Genomic DNA, 21,384 nt, shown 5'->3' on the forward strand with positions numbered 1-21,384 from the left:
CTCCTGCAGATTATTGCAAGTCCCCAGATACAGGGCTGATTCCTTGTTCTCAATGAATTATTAAGAATTATGCATTACTACAATTATAATGAATTATGACAAATTATTACAAATCATCCACAATGTATTCAACCCTGCATATATATATATATAGCCTTATGCTGTTTGGATGATCAATATTCTCAGGGGTGGAATTCTGGGTCAAAGGGGCTGTGCTTGTAATCTCAATACCTTTTTGCCAGATTCGTTTCTGAAAAGCTCGTGACCATCACGTGTCCACCAGCACCAGGTATATGCACCAGCAGACGCCCGCTGCTCCACCTGAATTTCTGCACCGCCCTGCAGGGTTGGTCGAGGGGCAGACGCCGTGGGTGCTCCGGCAAGTGCTCCTGGCCTTCTAGCCTCCAGAACCGTGGAAGACTAAATTGCTGTTGTTTTAAGCCACCTAGCATGTGGCGTTTGTTACAGTGGCCCCAGGAAACGAATACACACCATTGTCCCCTAGAGGGTTGACCTCCAAAAGTCGCCCACAACAGGTCCGACTCCCATTACTTATCTGGCCTCTGACCATCCGAGGCAGGAGCGGCAGGTTCCAGGCAAACTTGCAATGGTTTCATTGTGGGCTCACAGCGGGCCAAGCACACACAGACCCCACTTGGCCAGACGGAAACAGTCGGGGACGGCCTGGCTGCCTGTGCATCAGGAAACTTGTCTCACAGAAGGAGCTGGGATCTTTGTTCCAGTGTGTGCTACGTCACGGGAGTTCTTGTTTGTCCAGAGGGTTTTCCGAGTACATAAAGACATCCGCAGATTGATTTAGATTAATCAGGTGCGACTGCTGGATAAACAGAGGGAAAATCTCGGTCCCTAAGACCCAGGTACCATGACAGCTGGACCCTATGTGGCACTGGCGGTGGCAGCGGCAGGACCTCAGTGGTCCAGCAGAGAGGATGGAAACCAGAAAGGGGAAGAAACCCGGAAATATGAAAAACGTCTCGGGCTATAATCCCAAAGGAAGCAGCAGGCTCAAAGGTCACCCAGAAGATGAGAGTTTAAAGTACAACCCCGAACACAGATCTCAGGGAGTCATACCCTCTGGCCTTTCCCCCAGACACACACACACAGAAACAGTCACAGACACTCACAGACACATACAACACAGACAGACACACACCACCACAGACACACACACACAGACACACTCATACTCAGCCACACACACACACACACCTTGGGCACAGGGATCGCTATACATTGAAACTGTTTTTAGAGAATATAGTGCATGTATTTTACATTTAGTTAAATACAATGTTTAATAAACTATTTAATGAATAATTGATATTAAATGAAATATTAAGTAAAGTAAGCAGAGCACTCAGCACCATGCTCAAATCAGCCAGTCTCCAGCCAACTCACGGACTTGGGAGCAATAATAAATAGATGTGTTTAAGCCACTAAGTCTGGGATGGTTTGTTACACAGCAAGAGCTGACTGATGAACCTCATACTCCTGATTGGTGAGGCTCGCTATTGCTAAGAGGTGTCTTTTCCATGAATGAAGGGCAAGTGTTACTCTAGTCAAAATACCAAGTTACTTATTTCTCTGGGATGTTTTTAAAGATTTTTATTTATTTATTTTTAGGGAGGGAGAAAGAAAGGGAGAGAAACACTGATGTGTGAGAGAAACATCGATTGGTTGCCTCTTGTACACCCCCACCTGGGGACCTGGCCCACTGGGGACTCTTAACCCAGGCGTGAGACTGACCTGGAATTGAATAGTTGACCTTTCAGTTCACCGGCCAGTGCTCCATCCACTGAGCCACACCAGCCGATGCTTTTTTGGGATTTTTAAGTAAATTGTAAAACAAAATTAGCCACTAAAAATTTTGGGAAAAAAACTAATGGCAGAGAATAAGATCTTACCGTATCAGTTATTAAGAGGCACCATAAAACCAGGACAGTTAACACGGAAACAGACAAATACACCAATGGAACACAACCAACAGGGCTGAAAAAGACCTGAAAGATAGACAGAGATACAACAGACAAATGGGGCAAATGCTGTGTTACAAATCAGGGGTGAGGGGTGACAGCTTGCACAGTAAACAGCAAAGGGATAACAGGTTATCACTTTGAAAAACGTAAAATTGAACTGTTACATCACCCTAGAATCTAAAATAAACTCCAGATGGATTAAAAGCCTAAATGTAATAAATCAAACTATAAAAGTACTAGAAAAAAAGCACAGCAGACTATTGTCATAATCTTGGGGTAAAACAGGCCTTTCTGAGTAAGATGTAATCCAGAAGCCATTAAAAAATAGACTCGCAAATTTTAGTCCATAAAAATCAAATGCTCTATAGAGCAAAAGACCACAGACAAAGTTAAAATACAAATGACAGTTTGAAAGTTTATCTAATATACAAGGTTTGTCTGGGAAAAGTCCAGCCATTGTTAATATAACGAGAACAGTTTGCATGACATTGATGGGAGCTGGCAGCCAAGGAGAGTGGACTGGGATGCACATGCGTGAACAATGATGACTTCACTGTACTAGCCAGTGGGGGCGGTAGACGCCATTGAGTGAGCATGTGTACTGTGTGGCTGTCACATTCAAAATGACTGAGCGAGTAGAGCAACGAATCTGCGTGCAGTTTTGCATTAAGCTTGAACATTGCTCTGTGGAAACTACTGGGATGATTCAGAAGGCTTTCGGGGACGGTGCAGTGAGTGCAGAGCAAACAAAAGTGTGTCACGAACCTTCACAGACGGTCGAGAACCTGTTGAGAGTGATCCACGTTCTGGAAGGCCTGCAACAAGCAGAACCCCCGAGACTGTTGAACGTGTACAGGCTGCAATCACCAAAGATCAGCGACTGGCAGTGCGAGAACTAGGAGCTGACCTGGGGATTCCCAAAACTCCTGTGTCCGAGATGTTAGCGCAGGATCTTGGCATGAAACGTGTTGTGGCAAAATTCACTCCGTGGCTTCTGCTACCAGAGAAGAAGGAACACTGAGCTACAGCTACTAATGACTTGATTCAAACTGCTACCAATGAGCCGGACTTCCTCAGGAAGGTCCTAACCAGAGATGAATCCCGGGTCTGCGGCCACGATCTGGAAACGAAGGCCCAGTCGTCCCAATGGAGGCCACCTGGTTCCTCACACCCAAAGAAGGTGCAGCAAAGTTACAGTAAGATCAAGACCATGTTTTCAACAGTGGAAGAGACACGGGGAACACTGTATGAGGTCCCAAGGTGCCCACTTTGAAGGGGACTGAGGCATCATTGTCCTGTGTACAATGTTTCTTGTATCTTGTATCTTCTTCAGTAAATGTCTCTATTTTTCACAGTGCCTGGCTGGTTACTCTCTGGACAGACTGTATCTATCCATCTATGTATCTGGCAAAGTCTGGGTTGTCCTGACTCGATCAAAGCTCTAACAGTAAGAAACAACCACTGTCCCATCTAAAAAAAAAAAAAAAAAAAAAAAATGGGGAAGGGTTTGAACAGGCAATTCATGAAATAGAGAAATGCAACAAGCAGTTCAAAAAATTTAACAGGCCCAACCTCGCTGTGGTGCCCCTCAGCCTGGCCCACATCCACGATGGGCGGGCCCCTGCAGTGTGGGGAAGCGAGAGTGGACAGCAGTCCTATTGCAAGACTCTGTCCCTCCAGACCTCCCCCGGTGGGCACAGGGTGAGGGGGATCCCCACACAGGGGTCTCCGGGTGGTAACCGTGCCCGTTAAAGATCACAAGTGGCTTCCTGGTCAGCAGTATGCAGATGGACCAATAAATTGCAGTGCACAGCTACCCCCTGCAAGCAGGAGGTTGGTCCACATGCATGGACAACAAAAGGAGAGAGACGGTCGTGATGGGTGGTGTAATGAAACACGCTTGGGAAAAGCATTGACCAGGGAGGGACGGTTGTCACCCCTCACTAGCCACTTCTGTATATTTTAAACGTTCCATGGGCAGGTGTGACTTATGTAATCCTAGGAAACAGACGTAGAAGTGAACGGATGCTGGTGCTTTAGGTTTGAGATAGACGGGGACAGAGGTACCGGGGTGAGAACAGGTACGGATGTGACGTAGACGTGGGTGTACACAGTCGAGATTTTTAACTCCCTCACCACTTTCTGTTTTAACATCCACTGTCTTTAAAACCTAGCCTCTCTCCCCAAGTGGCCCACAAAGCAGGGCACGTTGTGAAACATGAGCGGACCTGTCACCGATTTTAAACACAGTCACCCTCTTTGGTCAGACCCGTGACATCTTTGTCTCGGTGAGGACCCTGGGAACTTCATTCCAAGGGGAAGTCAGGGATCCGTCCCTGAGAATGAGCTCTGTCCCACTGAAGCCCCACTAATCCTGCCCTGTGCCCTGCCTCAGACTCAGCCCCTCTGTGTCCACTTAGGGCCTCCCTCCCCCCACGTCCCCCACCCCACCCTCTTCAAACTCCACGTGGATGCTGTTTGGGTGGCCCCCTAGGAAAAGGCTTTAGGGTATGACTCTTTAAAACCTTTATTAATTCTGAAGTCTTTCTTCCCGGTAGAATGACTACACCAGAGCAACCAGCGTTGAGGCAGGGCCGGGGTGCCAGGGAAGGCTGGGTGCCCTCTGGGTGCTCTGCTGGGCCTTCACCCTCTGATCTCTCCACGCTGTCCCCGCCTCCACGGGGCTCAAGTTTCCACGTCCATCTCCTGCCCTGGCTGGAGCTCTGCCCTGTGCTGTCTTCACATCTCAGCCCCCAGCAAAGGGCCAGGATGACAGGGGCGTGGCGGGCAAGAACATGGGAAGGAAGGAATAAAGCAAGGGAAAGGGGAAAGGAGAAAAACTCAGAAAGGACGAAGAAAGTGAAGGCACCATGTAAGGCCCGGAGAGCGAGGTGATAGGACAGAGACAGGCAGCCCTGTGGAGGTCAAGGCAGGAAGTGGTCACATTTCATCACGGACCTTCGTCCCAGTGTTGGCTAAAAATAGTGCTGTTCCCACGGTGACTGCATTCACCCAGCCCCCGGGGCAGAGTCCGATGTGGACCTGTGACTCTGGGCCTGAAATCTTTTCTCCTGCAGGCCTGCCCCGTCCTCACTGCACACACAGCGCCAGCCCTCGCCACACACCCCAGTGTACCCCATGCCCAATTTCCGAAGGTGTTCACTATGCATTTCCTGGTCTAAATGCCTGGCTCCCAATTGCTACCTCTCCTTACCCTCGAGATCTGAGGCTTAGGATGTCTGCTTGGCCACGACCCTCAGCCATGCCATCTCAGCCCTGTCTGCCGGCCCTCTGGGCACCCCTGGGAGACCCCTGTCCTGGACTCCGAGATCAGATGGCCCCCGCCTCACAGATGCAGTGGGTACAGTCAGACCCAGGACATGTGCGGCCCCACTTCCTCCCCCGGCCTCCATTCCTCGTCCAGAACATTCCCGGCTCATCTCATCCATTATCGCAAGCATTCATCAGGAAAATGCCTCGCTCGTACTGGACTCGGGGTAGTGGTTCTTTTCAGGCACACAGACCTTTTTCACATAGCTCGTATCAGGCCTCCCAGATGCTCTATCGGGGGGTCTGTGGAAAAGAAAACTTAGATGCGGGCAAAAATATGGACTGTTATCAACGTCATATTCTGCCATTTCACATCCAATTCATTTGAAGAGTCCACTCCTCTCCCTCTCTGAGGGGAAAGGGGGAAAGTTGCTTTCATGCTTCCAAGATGCCGTGATGTGCCCCGGAGAGAACAAAGGGGCAAGAATTATTAGCTCTGTTTTGTACTGGAGGCAGCCATGTCTCTGGAAGATTAAACGGCTCGCCTGTTTCACCAGGCTCAGGAAGCAGAGCCAAGCTGCCTCCTTCTCCCTCCCCAGACGACAGGATTCCCAGCACCCCGTCCTGCTAAAGCACTTTTACCGCCGTCTGTCGGCAGTCACATAATTTGGACCAAATGCAGACCAACCCCGCAGGACAGTAAAAATAGAGACAGCCCCAACGATGCAACTGAATGGGGTTGAAATGATTGAAAATCACTCATTTCCAGGGAGGCTCCAAAGGAAGGCAGAGAGCATGCTATCATTCTGGCAACAGAGGCGTCGGGAGACCAGAGTGCGCACGGGGCCGCTGCACGCTGGATCCCTTCACCTCTGCTCCGAAAACAAGCGGCTCGTCCTACGAAGCCAGCGTGTCCAGATTTCCAGGGGCAGTGACGAGAACACCCGACGCATTGGAAAGAATGAGCAACTCAAGGTCAACCACCCTTCACTGCAAAGGCACACCCTCCCTTTGTGGCTGGCGGTCACCTCCATCCCATGAAGATGCTGGTCAGTCTCCAAATGACCCCTCTACTTGGAAGCCCATAGCTCAGCTCGGCCTGGAAACCGTTGCTATGTGTGGGGAAGGTTTTTCCCCCAAGCACGGGAATGTAATCGCAGGCAGGGAGAAGGCTGCATGTGCCAGTGACGTCCCCGCGGACCTGGCTTTTGGATTATCGAAGAGAAGACAACAGTTGATCTGGCCAGGCCGGCAACGTTCCAGGGAGAGAGGGAGAAGTTGCTGGAGAGGGGAAACCAGAGCTGTTTTGGAATAAAAGGATGGTGGCGGTGCCTGAACTGGGAATTGAAAAGTTCTCCTCTGGAGGACAGAGGGAAGAGAGGACGGCAGGAGGAGAGAGTCTTGAGTGAGAGGGGTGGGTGGTTTCATGGCGCCCCCCACCCAGGACACTTCCTAGGGAGGGGTCTGTCCACTCTGGGCCTCAGGCACCTCATCAGTCAAGGGGAACAAATGGTAGTCCCCCCTTCTAGGGTGAGGGTGACGTGTGGCCTGGACACGGAGTGTGAAATGTCCGGCCCTGGCCCGGCATGGCACTCAGCGTGAGTGGGGGCTGTCAGTAGTGGCGTTATTAGGCGGAGGCCTGTGAAGATCACACCAAGGGCTGAAGCTCAGATGGGCAGTGCTGATGAACAAAACTGGGAAGAATCACGTGATCCAGTACCCAGTGGGCCAGATCTGGCAAAAGCATGGTCCGTACGTGAAGCGGAACAAAGGCGGTGTTATGGGCTGAAATGTGTCCCCTCCGAATTTACATGTTGACACCCCAGCTCCCCTGTGGATTTTGTCATCAGGCCTTCAAGGAGGTAACTAAGGTTCAGTGAAGTCACAGGGGTGGGACCCTGGTCTCGTGGGGTTAGTGTCCTTACAAGCAGAGGAAGTGTGTGCACAGAGGAGAGACTGAGTGAGGACAAGGAGATGAAGGGTTAGCTGCCTGCAAGCCAAGAAACCAACCTGCCGGCACCTTGATCTTGGACTTCCAGACTCCAGCTGTGTGAGGAAATGACTTTGTGTTCTTTCAGCCGCCCCATCCACGGCATGTAGTTATGGCAGCCAGAGATGACTGAAACAGGAGAGGGGTCTTCAGTCCATCTGCCACTTGCTATTTCCAGGGTTCTCATCTCCCTGGCACTTGCAGCCCACCCAGAAGGTACCGAGGGACAGGTCTCAGGCCCCAAAGCATCGTAAGTATGTGTAGGCCACCTCGGCAGGACTGCAAGGCAAGTGCCATGGGGGTGGGGGTCGCAGGGTGGTGAGCAGGAGAAGCATCCCATGCTCTGCTGAGAAACAGGATCACAGAAGTTCCTTCCTTTTCCTTACCTCCCGCAGTGGGTTCCGTGGTGGGCTACATCCTGACCCTGGGAACCGGTGGATGAGGCTTTATTTGGGAAAAGGGACTTTGCGGATGAAATTGAGTTACGGATCCCAAGAGGAGATCATCCTGGATTTAAATCCAATGACAGTTGTCCTTAGAGGAGAAAAGCAGAAAGACACAGGGGAGATGCACACAGACACGCACACAGACACAGGGGAGGCGAGGACGTGAAAACGGAGACAGAGATTGGGGTGATGCACCACAAGCCAGGGGACGCCTAGAGCCCCTGAAGCTGGACATGGCAAGGAACTGAATCTCCCCTTGTCCCTGGAGGGGGCAGACCCCTGCCAGCACCTTGACGTCGGACTTCTGGCCTCTATACCTGTGACAGAATAAATTCCTGATGTCTTAAGTCACTAAGTTTATGGTAACTGATACACCGCCCCCCATCCCCTATTAGTTTAATTCCTAATCTTAGATTAATGAACAGGTAAAATCATAAGTAGCAAATAATGTCATAACACCAAGTTTCTAATGACAACACCTCCCTCTTCTTGAGGATTTCTCCTTGTAGGCACTGGGGAAACTGTGTTACCTCCATTCTGTCTCTCCAGAGGAAGAACGTGAAGCTTGGAAAGGTTAGGCGGCTGGCCCAAGGTCACAAAGCTCATGCCTGGCAGTGCCAGAAGGAGAACAGAGCCTGTCCAACTCCAGTGCCAGTGGGAGGTGGAATCAGACCTCCAGGTAACAGCAGGAAAGCTCTGTGAGCCCGGCCACTGCCTGGTGACCACAGCAGGAGCTGCGGTGACAAGCCCCAGCACAGTCAGGGACGCGGTAGTTCTTTGGGGTTTGTAGCAATAGGACTTTATCTCAGGGAACATGTATGGGTCTGGGCAGGGTGATCATAATGCCCTTAGGTCCCCTGGTGACCCAAACACCTGGGCACATCACCTGAGCTCAATCATTCAGTAAAATGCCAAAGTCTGCAGCATTCACATCCCCTCCCAGCAAGGAGCCACCTAACACATGGCAGAAGCCGCACGTCTCGGGCCAGACCAGTGACCAGGCTGGTTTAAAACACATACTGGCCGCTGTTCCAGGAGGCAACCCAGCTGTGGGAGAGGCCAGGAAACAGAGGTCAGGACGTCAGAGCTGAACATTGCCAGGTAGAATCCAAAGCCCTCCGGCTAAGGGGATACCAACACGTGACCATGGAACAGCCACCGAGCATTTTCACATCCATCAACCTGTGTGAGCCTCTCAACATCCCTGACAGGTGGCCAAGGCAGGATTCGAGACTCTCCCCAATAGATGGGGTAACTGAGGCCCAGAGGTTGAGTGTGGCAGCGAAGGGTCACCAAGTCAGGAAGTGGAAGAGGCCTAACTTCTGATGGTTGATTCAGTTCTCTCTCTGCCCTGTCCCTCCCCACTCCCACGCTCAGTCCTCATGGGAAGCCTAACTCTGCACTATCGGCAGTGAGAGAGCTGAAGCCCGGGCTGTGGGGCCAGTGCGGCCAGGGCCCAGGTTGCAAAGCGCACCAGACGATGCACTCCTGGCCTGCAGCACGGGGTGCTCATCCCCAGATCTTAGGCCACAGTTGCCCTTAACACCCCCTCTGGAAAAGCAACCTGGCAGGTAGGGAGAACTCCTTCCTGCCCTTTGCTTGTGGGCTCAGAGTAGCCCCACCTCCCCACTGCTGAGCTCAGAGAAGGGTCTGGCTCCCACCCACCTACAAGAGCACTTCCTCTGGGCCTGGAGAGCTGGGTGGAGGTGAGCAGTGTCAAGTAGCTGTTCTAGGGCTGCCTCATCCAGAAGAAAGGTCAGCAGGAGCAGAGAGAGGGCCGAGAGACAGCTGCTTCTGTCCGGCCTCAGCCTCTGCGTGACCTTCTGAGGCTAGAGACTCACAGGAACCTGGCCCATGGCCCCCTGCCCGCCCCTCACTCCGCTCTGGTCTCACTCACAGCCTGAGCCTTGAGGGCCACACCCTTCCCACATGTGCTGGGGAAAGGAACACTTGTCCCAAAGGGAGGTAGTGGGGACCCAACGACAAGCTGCGTGCAAAAATCACTCTTAGACTGCCAAGGGCTTTACAAACACGCACTGTCTTCATTGTTAAAACTGACCCGTGTCCCATCCCATGAGACAAAACAGCTTAAAAGGGAATCCATGCCAGTGAGTTAGGAGAACTCCCCCAGGTCTGCCTTTTGCCAGAGGTTGTAAATAGAGCTAACTCCCCTGTCAAGGGATTGTGAGAGGGATGCCATTCCCGTGCCACGGAACTCTGTGCAGAGGCAGGGGTGGGTGGTGGCAGCAGGTCTTTGGAGCAGATCTGCTCCTTGAAGCACTAGAATTTCACGGTCACTGGCACACTTGAAGCTTGACTCAATTCAGCAGGGGGACATGTGAATTCCAGGCATGTCCAAGAATCTTCCCAACTCCTGGAGACCCCCGGAGGTCAGGCCAAAGTCTCTGAGGCACAAGAAAGGATGGAGTGATCCAAGAAGGCTGCCTGGAGTAAGTGGTATTTGGAGAATCTGGTCATGAGGAAAAGCATGCCTTTTGGGCTCAGTTGATGCTGAATCAAACATGCTGTCACATCCAGGAAGAGCAGTTGTACCCTTGAGACAAAAGCAGATATGAATGGAAAGTTTCAAGGTTTGGAAGACGTCTGCCCTTCTACTTGTCTGCTGTGGCTGTGTGACCTTAAGAAAGCAGCTTGACCTCTCTGATCTCTTTAAAGTGGAAAGAACAGTCCCTGCCATGGCCACATCTTCCGGTTTTGGTGGAGCCAGTTTCTATAAACTGTAAGATGCCGTACGCATGCCTCAGCCAGTCACTGAGGAAGGACTGATGCTTAAGGCTGGAGAGAAACTTAGAACATGGAGGGGGGGTGAGGGCCTTAATGTGTCAGCCGCCCAAGAACTACAGCATCTGGAAAAATCACTTTGATGAACTCGACTACCAGCCACAAATCACTATTTTAAAACCCATTCCAAATTAAAAAAAAAAAATCTCTGCAGAAGGCTCCGAGATGTTTTCCTCTCCTTCTGCAATAGCAGATGGAGAGGACACTAAGCAGATGCTGCTGAGATAGGGTCCCCCCAGCCGCTCTCTGGGCCAGAAAGGCCTGTGGCTGGCAGTGGACATGAACACCGTGTTAGGAGGACCCTGGTCATCCACAAGACTATCTTCTGACATCTGGGAGGGGAGCAGAGCCGATGCTGTAGGTTGGTTTTAAAACAGTGAACTTGTGCCAGGCTGCGGATTCCCACCAAGTTCCTGCCTTCGATGTTTTCAGCCTCTGCCCAGCCAAACCCCATACTGGTGGTTCTCCTCCACACCCGGTCCTCTCACCTCTTAAGCCTCTGTTTGAGCTGTTCCCTCTTCCTGCTCCCCCCGCCCATCACCAGGTGCCTCAAACCACATGGCTCCAAGATCCACCACCAAAAGCCTAGGACCCCCGCTCTGGCAACCACAGCCTGTCTCGGGGTCCCCCACCCTCCACCTCAACACTGGTCATTTAGTACTGGGTCAGCCTGATCCATGTGCCTGAGGACAGACACTGCTGGAGCACAGAGCCTGGCACTCAGTGGGTGGCTGGTGAATGTTGGATGAACAGAGTGAGCTAGCTGGGACAGGGAAATGTTAGGGTGTGACCACCAGACAGCCTCCTCTCTGGTCTGATTAAAGGGACCTCCTTGCTGGCCAACTGCTAACCCACCTGCAACTACCACCTCCTCCAGGAAGCCTTCTGGGATTGCAGCTGTCTTTCCTCTTTGTCTCGTAGTCAATGTCACATAATTGAGCACTTTTTGATATCCTGTTGTCTATTCTTCAGAAATTGTTTCTTGCAGGTTCAGACTACATCACTGAGAGGGCAGCTGTCAGGTGTCAGGTGCCATAATATATATACCGGGCTTCCGTACTCAGCCTTATATCGCCCCCACCCCATTGTCACAGGGCAGGAGCTAACACTGTGCTAAGCTCACAGAGAAAGGAAACGAGGCATTAGGTAAATCGATGTACATCCTGGCCCCTTCCCTCACTAGCAACAGCCTCCATTTCTGGCTTAAACTCTAAACTTTACACCAGGGGTCTGCAAACTTCTTCTGTGAAAGACCAGATAATAAATATTTTCAGTTTTGCGGTCCCTACAGTCTCTATTGCAATGAACAACTCAACTCTGCCATTAGAGGGGGAAGCAACCATGGACAACGCTTAAATAAACAGGCACGGCTGTGTTCCAATAAAGCTTTATTGACAAACCAGGCAGAGCCCATCACCCCGCTCTGGAGGATTACTTGAGGTGACATTTACTCCCCTTGACACGGGGACCTTAGACCACATTGTAAATTAGTCCAAATCCTCCCCCAGCACACTCGACCTCCTCAGCGGACTTGGTTTTCATCTCAGCACTTACAAAGTCTCAAACCACAGCCTGACTACCCGGAGATGGACTGTCTGCCCCCACACATCAAACTCCAGGAGGGCGGAGGCTGTGTCCCCTGCACCTAGAACAGTACCTGGTGCAGACAAGGCATCCTTGTAATATCTGTGAACTGAACGGAGGCCACTGTTTTTATTGCTCTTGTTGTTGTTGAAGTCATCAATAAATATATTGTGTACTCCTGACTATTTTTAACGTATTGAGATATTTACCTTGATTAATCACTTGCCTTTGCAAAACCCCACATAATTGTCACGTGTTGCAGGGATACGTTCCTCCCACGTTGGAAAGGAGTGGGCAGCTCAAAGGCGACACAGCCTGATGGTGGCCAGGCTGAGATCCGGTCCCAGACCCCCTGGCTGGTCTTTACGCAGGGAGATGGTCTGGGAGTGAAGAAAGGGCACTGGATTTGGAGTCTTAAGATTCAACCTTGCTGTAAATGGACATGTCATTTCACCTTCTGAACAATGGGGACAACAAAGCCAATTTCACAGGGGCACTGACAAGATTAAATAAAGTACAGAAGGTAAGGCAGTACTTGACCCCTGGCAAATTCTGCTCTGTAGCCGCTGAGAAGGGATTGGATAAGGCATGCCCAGGAAAGGGATCACAAAACTGTCAACCCCCAGATGATGTTAAGATCCATATTTTATGACACCCTCCATACAAAGCAGAAATTACTTCCCCTCCTTAAAAAAAAGTTTTAAAATTTACATACAAACGTCTTCCTTAATGACAAAAATAAATCATAAAATCCCATAATCTTTCCAGAGCTATAACCTCTGTCGAGAAAAGGGTTACGTTTTCTTCTACTCACACGTGTATCAGAATCCAGGCCACAGAGGCCAAAACCGAAACAAAACCCAGGGGGTCATCAAGCTACGTACAAGGGTCTCTGTTCCACCCTGTGCATGTCTGGAGTCTTCTGCAGCAAAAGCAGCTGCGAGAGAAGAACAGCGACCCTAAAACAGAGGAGGCGCCACCGTCCTACCCCAGGGCAGAGGGGACAAGCTCTCAAAAGGTTCCGAGCGGGGCAGGGATCACATGCGCTGGGGTCGTGTTTAGGGTTCTGGCGAACATGAGCACACACCCCCAACTTTCCATCCCTGCCCACTGCAGTAGAAAGTGATTCTCTGGGACTCAGATTTAAATATTTATTCCTCAAACACAAAACCACATTGAACACGCACATGCCCCATCATGCCCCAGCCATCTGGCCTTCACAGGAACATCTTCAGAGGAAACCACCAGCTGGGATGTTGACTTCCCAGAGGCCGGAGCCTCGCCTGCAGAGGGGCACATCTCAAATGCTTCGGGCCTCCCCGCTTCTGGGAGCGGGGCAGTTTTCTTTTTCTGGTCCCGGAGTTAGCACTTTGAGGATTTTCAAAGGAGGATTAATCATACTCCATCTGGGAAGAAACATCGCTTGGCCTTGCCGGGTGATGTCAACAATTGGCTTGGGATGCCAGTAAAGCGGACGTTGTCACGGGGAGGCTGGCTGATCAAACACCGTCGGGGTGATTCGGGCCACGCTGGCCCCAGGCTGCCTCTGCAGTGAGCCCCTCGCTGGCTGGTGCGTCCACTCCCTACGAGCCCACCTTCTCAGGAGGGATGCCCTCCCCAGCGTGTCCATTCTCCCTGCAGCCCTGCGGCCACGTGGGACCCCCCCACCTGTGCAGGGTTCTGTGCAGGCTCTTGGCAACGCTACACCTGTGGCACACCGTGTGCCTCAACACAGGTGGCTGGACAACATGGGTCTTTTCTTTGAAAAAGATTTGTATTTTTTAAAGATTTTATTTTATTTATTTAGAGAGAGGGAAGGGAGCGAGAGAGGGAGAGAAACAGCGATGTGCAAGAGATAGACTTCCATTGGCTGCCTCTCACACACCCCCAACTGAGGACCTGGCCCAAAACCCAGGAATGTGTCCTGACAGGGAATCAAACGGGTGACCTTTCCGTTCACAGGCTGGCACTCAATCCACTTTAGCCACACCAGCCAAGGCTAAAATTCTTGTTTTTAAATATTTCTGTCCCACTCTCCCCCACTCCAAATGTTTAACAAGTTACCACATGTGAGTTCCAAGTGTTGGGAGCAGTTCTGGGAGCAGAGCTATCAGCCTTCCTCAGGTCACCAAGGAGAATCTGTCCCCTTAACCTGTGGTGGCTCTTTCAAGAGGCAGCCTCTCCCATCACGCAACAGGGTGGCAGTGTCTCCTGTGCTTGATTCGACTAGTAAATCAGCCAGGAAAAGATACACACGCTTTTAGGCACAGTCCATCATGGCAAAATGATTTCACTAATTACAGCTTCTATAAATCTGCTAGGTTAAGGGACAGGGTACCCACCCAGGGTGGGTGTGGCGGGGGGTGGGATGCAACTCACCCCACTAAGTCTGGCCACTGGATTTGGTCAGCAGACTCTGGAGGACGGCAAAATTAGGAAAACAGCAGGAATCAGTGGAATGAACTCCTAACAAAAAAGGGAAGCTGGGAGAGGAATTCTTAGGTTCTCTCTTCAGTGACGCTTCCCAGGGCTGGACACGAGAGAACAAACGAGAAAACGGAATCCAGAAATTACAGAGCCACTTTCAAATGCCGCAGCACGTCGTAATTCACCCTGTTTGCTCCTGGGGCGCATTTACTGCAAAGACGACGGCTTCTTATTTTTCCCAGAGTTAACACGAAGTCGTGACCAGCAGAGGTCTTCCACGTTGTCACAGAGCTCTAGGACGGGCCTCTGGGATGTCCCATGTTCCCCCAGCCAGTGGTCCCAACTGGCAAAACCTCGCTGGATCCTTTTCTTCCAGAACTCTCAAGGAGCTCTGCACAGGCTACTGTGTTGTTTTCATTTTACTTTGAAAAAAACAAACAAACAAAAAAACCCGTCAAGGTCATTTGGCGATGCTTGGAAATTTAATTGAAATCCACTCCAAATTCTCTTCTTCTTCACTCTAGATATCCTTGTCCTAAACCCCATAGGGAGATCGCAACCTATTATACCTTATCGGATGCTTCCTTGTCTTAAATCCTCGGCAATCACCTTCAATTTCCTCAGAGGCTGTGTCCTGGGGTCATGTGTAAACTCCTAAACCAACAACAATTAAAAACAAGGTGTGTTCCTTAATTCCAAATTCCAATCTACTTAAGCAGGACTTTACCCAGCCAATCTGAGGGTGTTTTTCAAATCACGCGTTAATCAGTGCGGCAGACTCTCTGCTGGGTTCTTATGTTATCTCGAATCCTCTGCTCAGCCTTGCACTGGTTGAGGAAGGAAGCTCTCCCAGGTCACTCAGGGAGCACAGGGCCCCACGCTGGTGGAGGCGTGGACCCGTGGGGCTTAACCGCCAGCCACCCAGTCGTCCACTCTTCCCGTCGTGTTGCCCAGCCCTCCCCAGGCTGGACTTCCTCCATTTCACTTAAAGAGGTGGCCAGATTGGGTGTGCAATTGAGCAAAACTGAATCTGGGGGACTTACCATAGGGACCCAAAGATATTTGGGTGCCTAAACTATTCAACTTGAGTCTCTTAAAATCTCATCTAACTCAGAAAATGAGCCCCCTGTTAGCCCTACCTCCTGGCCCTGTCCCCCCACTCCCAACACTCCCCCCCCCCACACCCTGACTCAAGGGGAAGAAGAATCTGCCAGCTTCCTTCTCACACCCAGCCTTTCAACAACACCCTTCACACAGGCTCAAACATTAGCTCCAAGCTCCAAAGTTGGTGACAGGCAACTTGATTGAAGAACTGCCGCTGAGATATGCTCTTCATGGGTGTGGTTTGTAAAGCCTCGTTCAACAGCCCCCCACCCGGAACCTCCCCCACACACAGCCCACTGCTAAGACCAGGAAGAACTCTCACCCTCTGCGCAGCTTATTCAGAATCAGAGGACCCAGGTCTCCCCCTGCACTACACATGGCCTTACTTGGCTCAGGTGACCTGGAGCACCTGCAAGCTGTTACCCCACACCTTGCCACCACCCCAAGAGGTGTTTGGAGTCTGCTCAGGTGTGGAGGTTCAGGGACTGCTCTGCCATTTCCTATGCGTCCGGGGCAAGGCCTTTCACCTGAGTCTCCACTTGCCATCGGCAAAATGGCTACGATTCCCGGCTCCTCAGGAGCTGAGCTGTGTGTGGAAGGCCCCTGCAGTGGAAAGTGCTGGACCGATGTCAGGGGTTATGATTGTTGTTCGAGTTCTCTGTCTGGCACTTCCCAGTAGATTAGTTCCCCAGGGGCAACCGCATTCACTTGTGCTGTTGGCGAACTTTTATACACAGCTGTATCGCCACCAAAAACACCAGTCCTGGTTCTGTGAGGCAGCCTGGCTTATGGAAATCACAGGAGCCTTGTCCCTTGCAGACGACAGTTCTCATTTTGACCTCTTGTGTTACTTTCGTGCCTTGGTTTGCTCAGCCACAAACTGGGGGGGGAGGGGGGACACCCTTGGTTTCAGGAGTGGAAACCACTCAGGCGTCATCTGTCTTACGCCTTGCCCGTTTGAACACACACACACCCCACTTTCCAACGCCCTGATGCCCACAGTCACGAGGTCCGGAGACAGCTCTCGAGGGCCACGTGCCTTCCGCTCTTGCCACCATCTGGCCCTCGCTGACTGCAGCAGCCAGGCCACGACAATGGCTGGAGCCCCACGGCTGACTGGGGAATGCAGGACATGGGTGGACTATAATTAGACGGGCCGCGCTGACATTTCTCTCTTCACTCCAGATGTTTACTATGTTTATTTCCTGTGAGCTGGGCCGACCCTTCACGGGGCCTCCGGTGTGGCCACGTGGACAGGGAGAGAACTCTCACTTGCCACCCCCAGCCTTTCTGGAGCCTCCTGGCACCCCCCACCCCCGCCCCGGCATTCCTGGGGGAGGTGTCTAAGAAACTGCTCTTCCCTCAGGCCCCCTCTCCTTGTCACCTGCATGGACGGACCCCTCTCCAGACTAGACGGATGCATATTTTTTTTTAAATGTAATAAATAAAAGATCCCCTCATAGAGGGGGTCTGAGGGCAAGTTATGGACAAAGAGACCCAAAGGAGTTTATAGAGTTCTGAAGATGTCAAATGTCGCAGGGTGGAATGATGCTGCCACTCTGTCCCATGTTAGAATGTTCTAGAATAATAGAGAACTAAAGGAAGGGAAGGGAAGGCTCATCCTGGACACCCCTGCAGGCTCACCGCTTTCCAATGAGATGGGGGACGGCCCCCAGGAGCAGCGATGAGGGAGCAAAAGGGCACAGCAGGCAAGGCTCTCCCTCTGGAAGCCTGAATCTAGGGGGAGGTGTGCTAATAACCAACGCGGGATTCACTTGAAATTAAGGTATCAGCTTCTTCGAGTATTTCTCACCCGCACTGGCGGTAGTGGAAACGTTTCCAATTACGGTAGAAGACTTCGACGGGCGAAGATGGTGTCCCCGATTGCTTGTGACTGAGTGTTGTTAAATTATTTAGCCTTTCTGAACCTTAATTTCCTCCTCTGTAAAATGGTGAAAACATCCCCCATCTCAGCAGAGTTCTTAAAAAGGAAAATGAGATCATGTACACAAATCCTGAAGGTCTGACACAATATAAATCGTTCCATTTTTAAAAAACAGCCTGGCCGGGATGGCTCAATTGATTGGAGCATCGTTCCATATTCCGAAAGGTTGGGGGTTCGATTCCCAGTCAGGGCACATACATAGGTTGTGGGTTCAATCCCCACTTGAAGTGCGAATGGGAGGCAACCAAATGATGTTTCTCTCTCTCTCTAGAATCAATAAACATTTAAAAACATAAGCAGCCAAAGCGAAGGAATATTCCCCTGTGCCAGGCCCCATTTTGCACCAGCTAGTGCCTTTGACGCCCACGTCTCTGAGAAGCGTAGGCTATGACTGTGCCCGTTGTATAGTTATAGCAAGCAAGGAGCAGAGAGGTTAAGTGACTGGTCCAAGGTCACAAATGATGGAGTCTGGAGAGGAACCAAGGTGAGCTCGTCCCTGGAGGCAGAGCTGGTTGGCAAACTGCCGTCTCCTCCTTCCGTCTAGGAATACTCCTCACTAAAAAGGCCTGATTGGGAGTCACTCCATATTTCATCTGCTCCAGGAGCACCTTTGAAATGTGTAAGGAGCTGTAAAAAATACTGCTTCTTGTAAAGAGCTGTTACCTCGTGGGCAGTGTGCTCCACAGCCGACCCAGGCCCAGCTTTCCCCTGGAGGGTCCTTACCGCCAAATGGGGAGGCAGCCTGGGAAGCCTGGGCTCCCCTGCTTGGAGACAGCAGATAAATCAGCCAAGCAGGGAAGCTCTTGAGTCTTAGCTTCCTTGTTTATAAAATGGATTTAATGCAAAAATCTGTAAAGTTTAATGCACTAAAAGCCATTGTTGCTGGCCCTTGGCCTCTCCTACCGCCCTGCCCCCACACAGGGTCCTGGAAACCATACAGAAGGCATGCTCTCGTCTTGGGTCCTATCCCAAGTACCCAGGGAAGCTTCTTCCGGCCTTCTCAGGGCGAGGCCCAGCACACCGGGCGGGCGGGCTCCCCGCACTCCGCCTCTGGCCCCAGTGTATGCAGATGGGAGACAGCCAGTTTGAGGGAGAGAACGGGAGGCTCTGCACTCCCGCCTCGCACAGACCCAGCAGCCAGTGGACTCTCGGCTTACTGGTCCCTGAGACCACATGCTTAGGGGGAGGCACGAAGGGCCCAGCATCACTGAGGTCTCTACTGTACCCGGGGGCACGCGGATCCGGCCACCAGGTGGGAGAGAGCGTGCGCAGCGGAAGTTGTGGGGCAGTGGCGCTTGCCCTGGAGGAGATGGGCATCCGTAGAGACCCCGAGAGACCCAGGAAAGCGTAGGGAGAGAGGGCTTCGGGACTGCCTAACTTCACTGGGAAACCCTCCACCTTAGGTCTGGGGACTTCGCAGGAGCAGGGCCTGGAGAGCAGCAGGAGCGGCTCCCGAGAGGTCCCCAGGTTTTCCCAGCTCCGGGGTGGATTCTGCAGCCCTGATACAGCTTCCCGTCTGCAGCAAGGAGGGAGACTCCTCCTCCCACCGGCCTGGACGGACTGGAACCCCGGCTGCCCCTCTCCTGGGCAACGCTACTCACCCCGCCCCCCAACAACCCCCGCCCTCTTCACTCCTGGAGACCTAGAGACCAAGTGTACTTTCAAAATGATTCCTACCCAGAATTTCTCTTTCTCTCTCTCTTTTCTCTTTTTTTTGGGGGGGGGGGTAGGTCAGAGCAGCCCAATTTTTCTTCCGAAGCTAGATTAAGTAGATTTCTTTCCTGGGCCTCAGGCGGCGGTGCTGGAGAGGCACGAAATACGGAATGTGGCCCGTCTACATCGCCATCACTTTATTGTATTGTCACCGTTAACTTAACTATAAATACTACGGCGGGGAACGAGGCGCCGGCGGCGGCGGCGGCCTCTGCTGCCGGGTTGCGATCCCAGGCGCCCGCCCTCCCGGCTCTGTACACTATTTACAGCTCCTCGTTCCGCTTTCTCCACCCCCTCCCGCAAGGCAGCGCGTGTGCAAGAAAGTAGCATCGTCCGTCTGTGCAAGTCCTTCGAGTTAGGCAAGTGCCTCGGCCGGCCGGCGGCCGTCAGCTGTCCGAGTCCAAATCACTTTTACCTTCCTCTTCCCTCTTCTCCGGCGACGCCTTGGACGACGTCTTGTTCCACTTCTCCGCGTTTTCCGACTCCTCCGACGACGACCGCTTCTGCCGCCTCCACTTGGCCCGGCGGTTTTTAAACCAGACCTGTTGCGCAAGGGAGGGCAAAACAGTTACAATCAAAGGCGCGCCGCCCCAGCGCCGGGGCGCCCCGGGGCTCAGTGGGGCTGGGAACCCGGGATGTCCCCGCGCTCGCACCAACAAAAAGAAAGGAGACTCGCTCCCGCTTCCGCATTTTCCTCCAACTTCCTGGGCCTAAAGCGCCCTCCAGCAGCCTCCGGGCCGCCACTGGGATGCTTTTAGGTGCAAGGAGACCTCCAGGAGGGCCGGGCAAAACCGGCTGGGGGGCGCCTCTTATTTGGGAAGGGCCTTTAAGCGCACCCGGCAGCGCCTGGCGCCTACCTCCACTTTCTCCTCCCGGAGGTGCACCTTCCGGGCCAGCTGCTCGCGGGTACCCACATCTGGGTACTTGGTCTCCTGGAAGAGGTTCTCGAGCGCTTCCAGTTGCTCGTCGGTGAAGATGGTGCGGTGCCGCCGCTTTCGGCGGCAGTGCAGCTGGTTGAGGAGCTGCAGCTCGGTGCGCGACAGCGTGCCCACGTTCATGTAGGGCAGCATCTGGTGCGGCACCGGGGACACCAGCACCGAGCCGGGGCCCTCGTAGCCTACAACAGAGTAGAGCACACGATCAGCCACTGCCCCTGCCACGGCGCACGCTTCGGCCGCAGCCACTCCACCTTTAAAATCGTCTACGAGGGGATGCTGGGGATTGGAGGTGCACGGAAATCGAGGGTGCAGGGAAATGGGGGAGGGCGCCCCGGCGTCCACCCGCACACTCCCAAAGCTAGTTAGGGAACCGTAAAAATCCAAGCCGCCCTATGCAGGCACTGAGTTACCGTTTCCGCTAACTTCAGCATAAAGTGTGCAGCGAGTTTGCAAACCCCTGCGCCCTATCGGCAAAAGATGGGGGGCGGGGGGGGAGAGAATCCAGGTTTGCGAGAGGAGGAAACTTAGTGCAAAGTGAAAAAACGTAGCGCCACCACCCGCTCACGCCCCAGAGGCTGCGGACCGCGGCAGGCGGCGAAGGCCCGAGCGAGCGCGACCCTACCTGGGGGCGTTGGGACGCAGGAGCACTGCTGGGCGCCCAACGGCGGCACGGCCCCGCAGCAGGCCGGGCCCACGGGCGCCGCCTGCACGTGCAGCTGTCCGTAGAAGTAGTTGTTATAGCCCAGGCGGGAGCCACCGACCGCGGCCGGGAGGCCTGCGCCACTGGGGGCCACAGGGCGCGGGTAGAAGGCGCCATAGTCCGAGGAGGCGGCGCCGCTGGCGCCGTAGAGCGAGTCCCCGTGCAGGGCCGGGAAGACGACCGGAGCCGCGGCGCTGGGAGCCACTGGCAGAACCGAGTCCTTGCAGCGCGGCCGGGCGGCCAGGATGTTGTCGATGCTGAACATGCTGGCGGGCATCCCCGAGCCCCGCACTGGGACCGGGGGGCGGCGGGGACGCGCCGAGGAAAGAGCCGCAAATGGGGGGGGGGGGTTCACTCTCCTCCGGAGCCGGACCAAACCGAAAGAGAGCGCCGGCGAGCGCGCGGTCCCTCTCCCCTCCCCGCCCCCTGCGTCCGCTCTCCCTCCTCCAGCCCTCCCCTCGCCGCAGCGTT

At 53.0% G+C, this 21,384-nt stretch overlaps 1 protein-coding gene across 3 annotated transcripts; it reads right to left on the bottom strand.

Annotated features, from left to right (window-relative positions):
* Positions 1-3,422: 3,422 nt before the first annotated feature.
* GSC (goosecoid homeobox) lies at positions 3,423-21,333 on the bottom strand. Of its 3 annotated transcripts, none has more exons than XM_045202065.3 (4): positions 20,836-21,333; positions 20,133-20,392; positions 19,691-19,817; positions 3,423-3,464 (listed from the first exon to the last, which is right to left on the bottom strand). In XM_045202065.3, the coding sequence occupies exons 1-4, from the start codon at positions 21,188-21,190 to the stop codon at positions 3,436-3,438; spliced, it is 771 nt and encodes a 256-aa protein (XP_045058000.2). In that variant the 5' UTR covers positions 21,191-21,333; the 3' UTR covers positions 3,423-3,435. The 3 variants fall into 3 exon arrangements, with proteins under 3 accessions (XP_045058000.2, XP_045058002.2, XP_024424309.3); XM_045202067.3 differs by lacking the exon at positions 3,423-3,464 and adding an exon at positions 9,832-10,254; XM_024568541.4 differs by lacking the exon at positions 3,423-3,464 and having other exon boundaries at positions 19,398-19,817.
* Between the last annotated feature and the right edge of the window lie 51 nt (positions 21,334-21,384).

Source organism: Desmodus rotundus, chromosome 7 (assembly GCF_022682495.2).
Source record: "Desmodus rotundus isolate HL8 chromosome 7, HLdesRot8A.1, whole genome shotgun sequence".
NCBI classification, from domain to species: domain Eukaryota; kingdom Metazoa; phylum Chordata; class Mammalia; order Chiroptera; family Phyllostomidae; genus Desmodus; species Desmodus rotundus.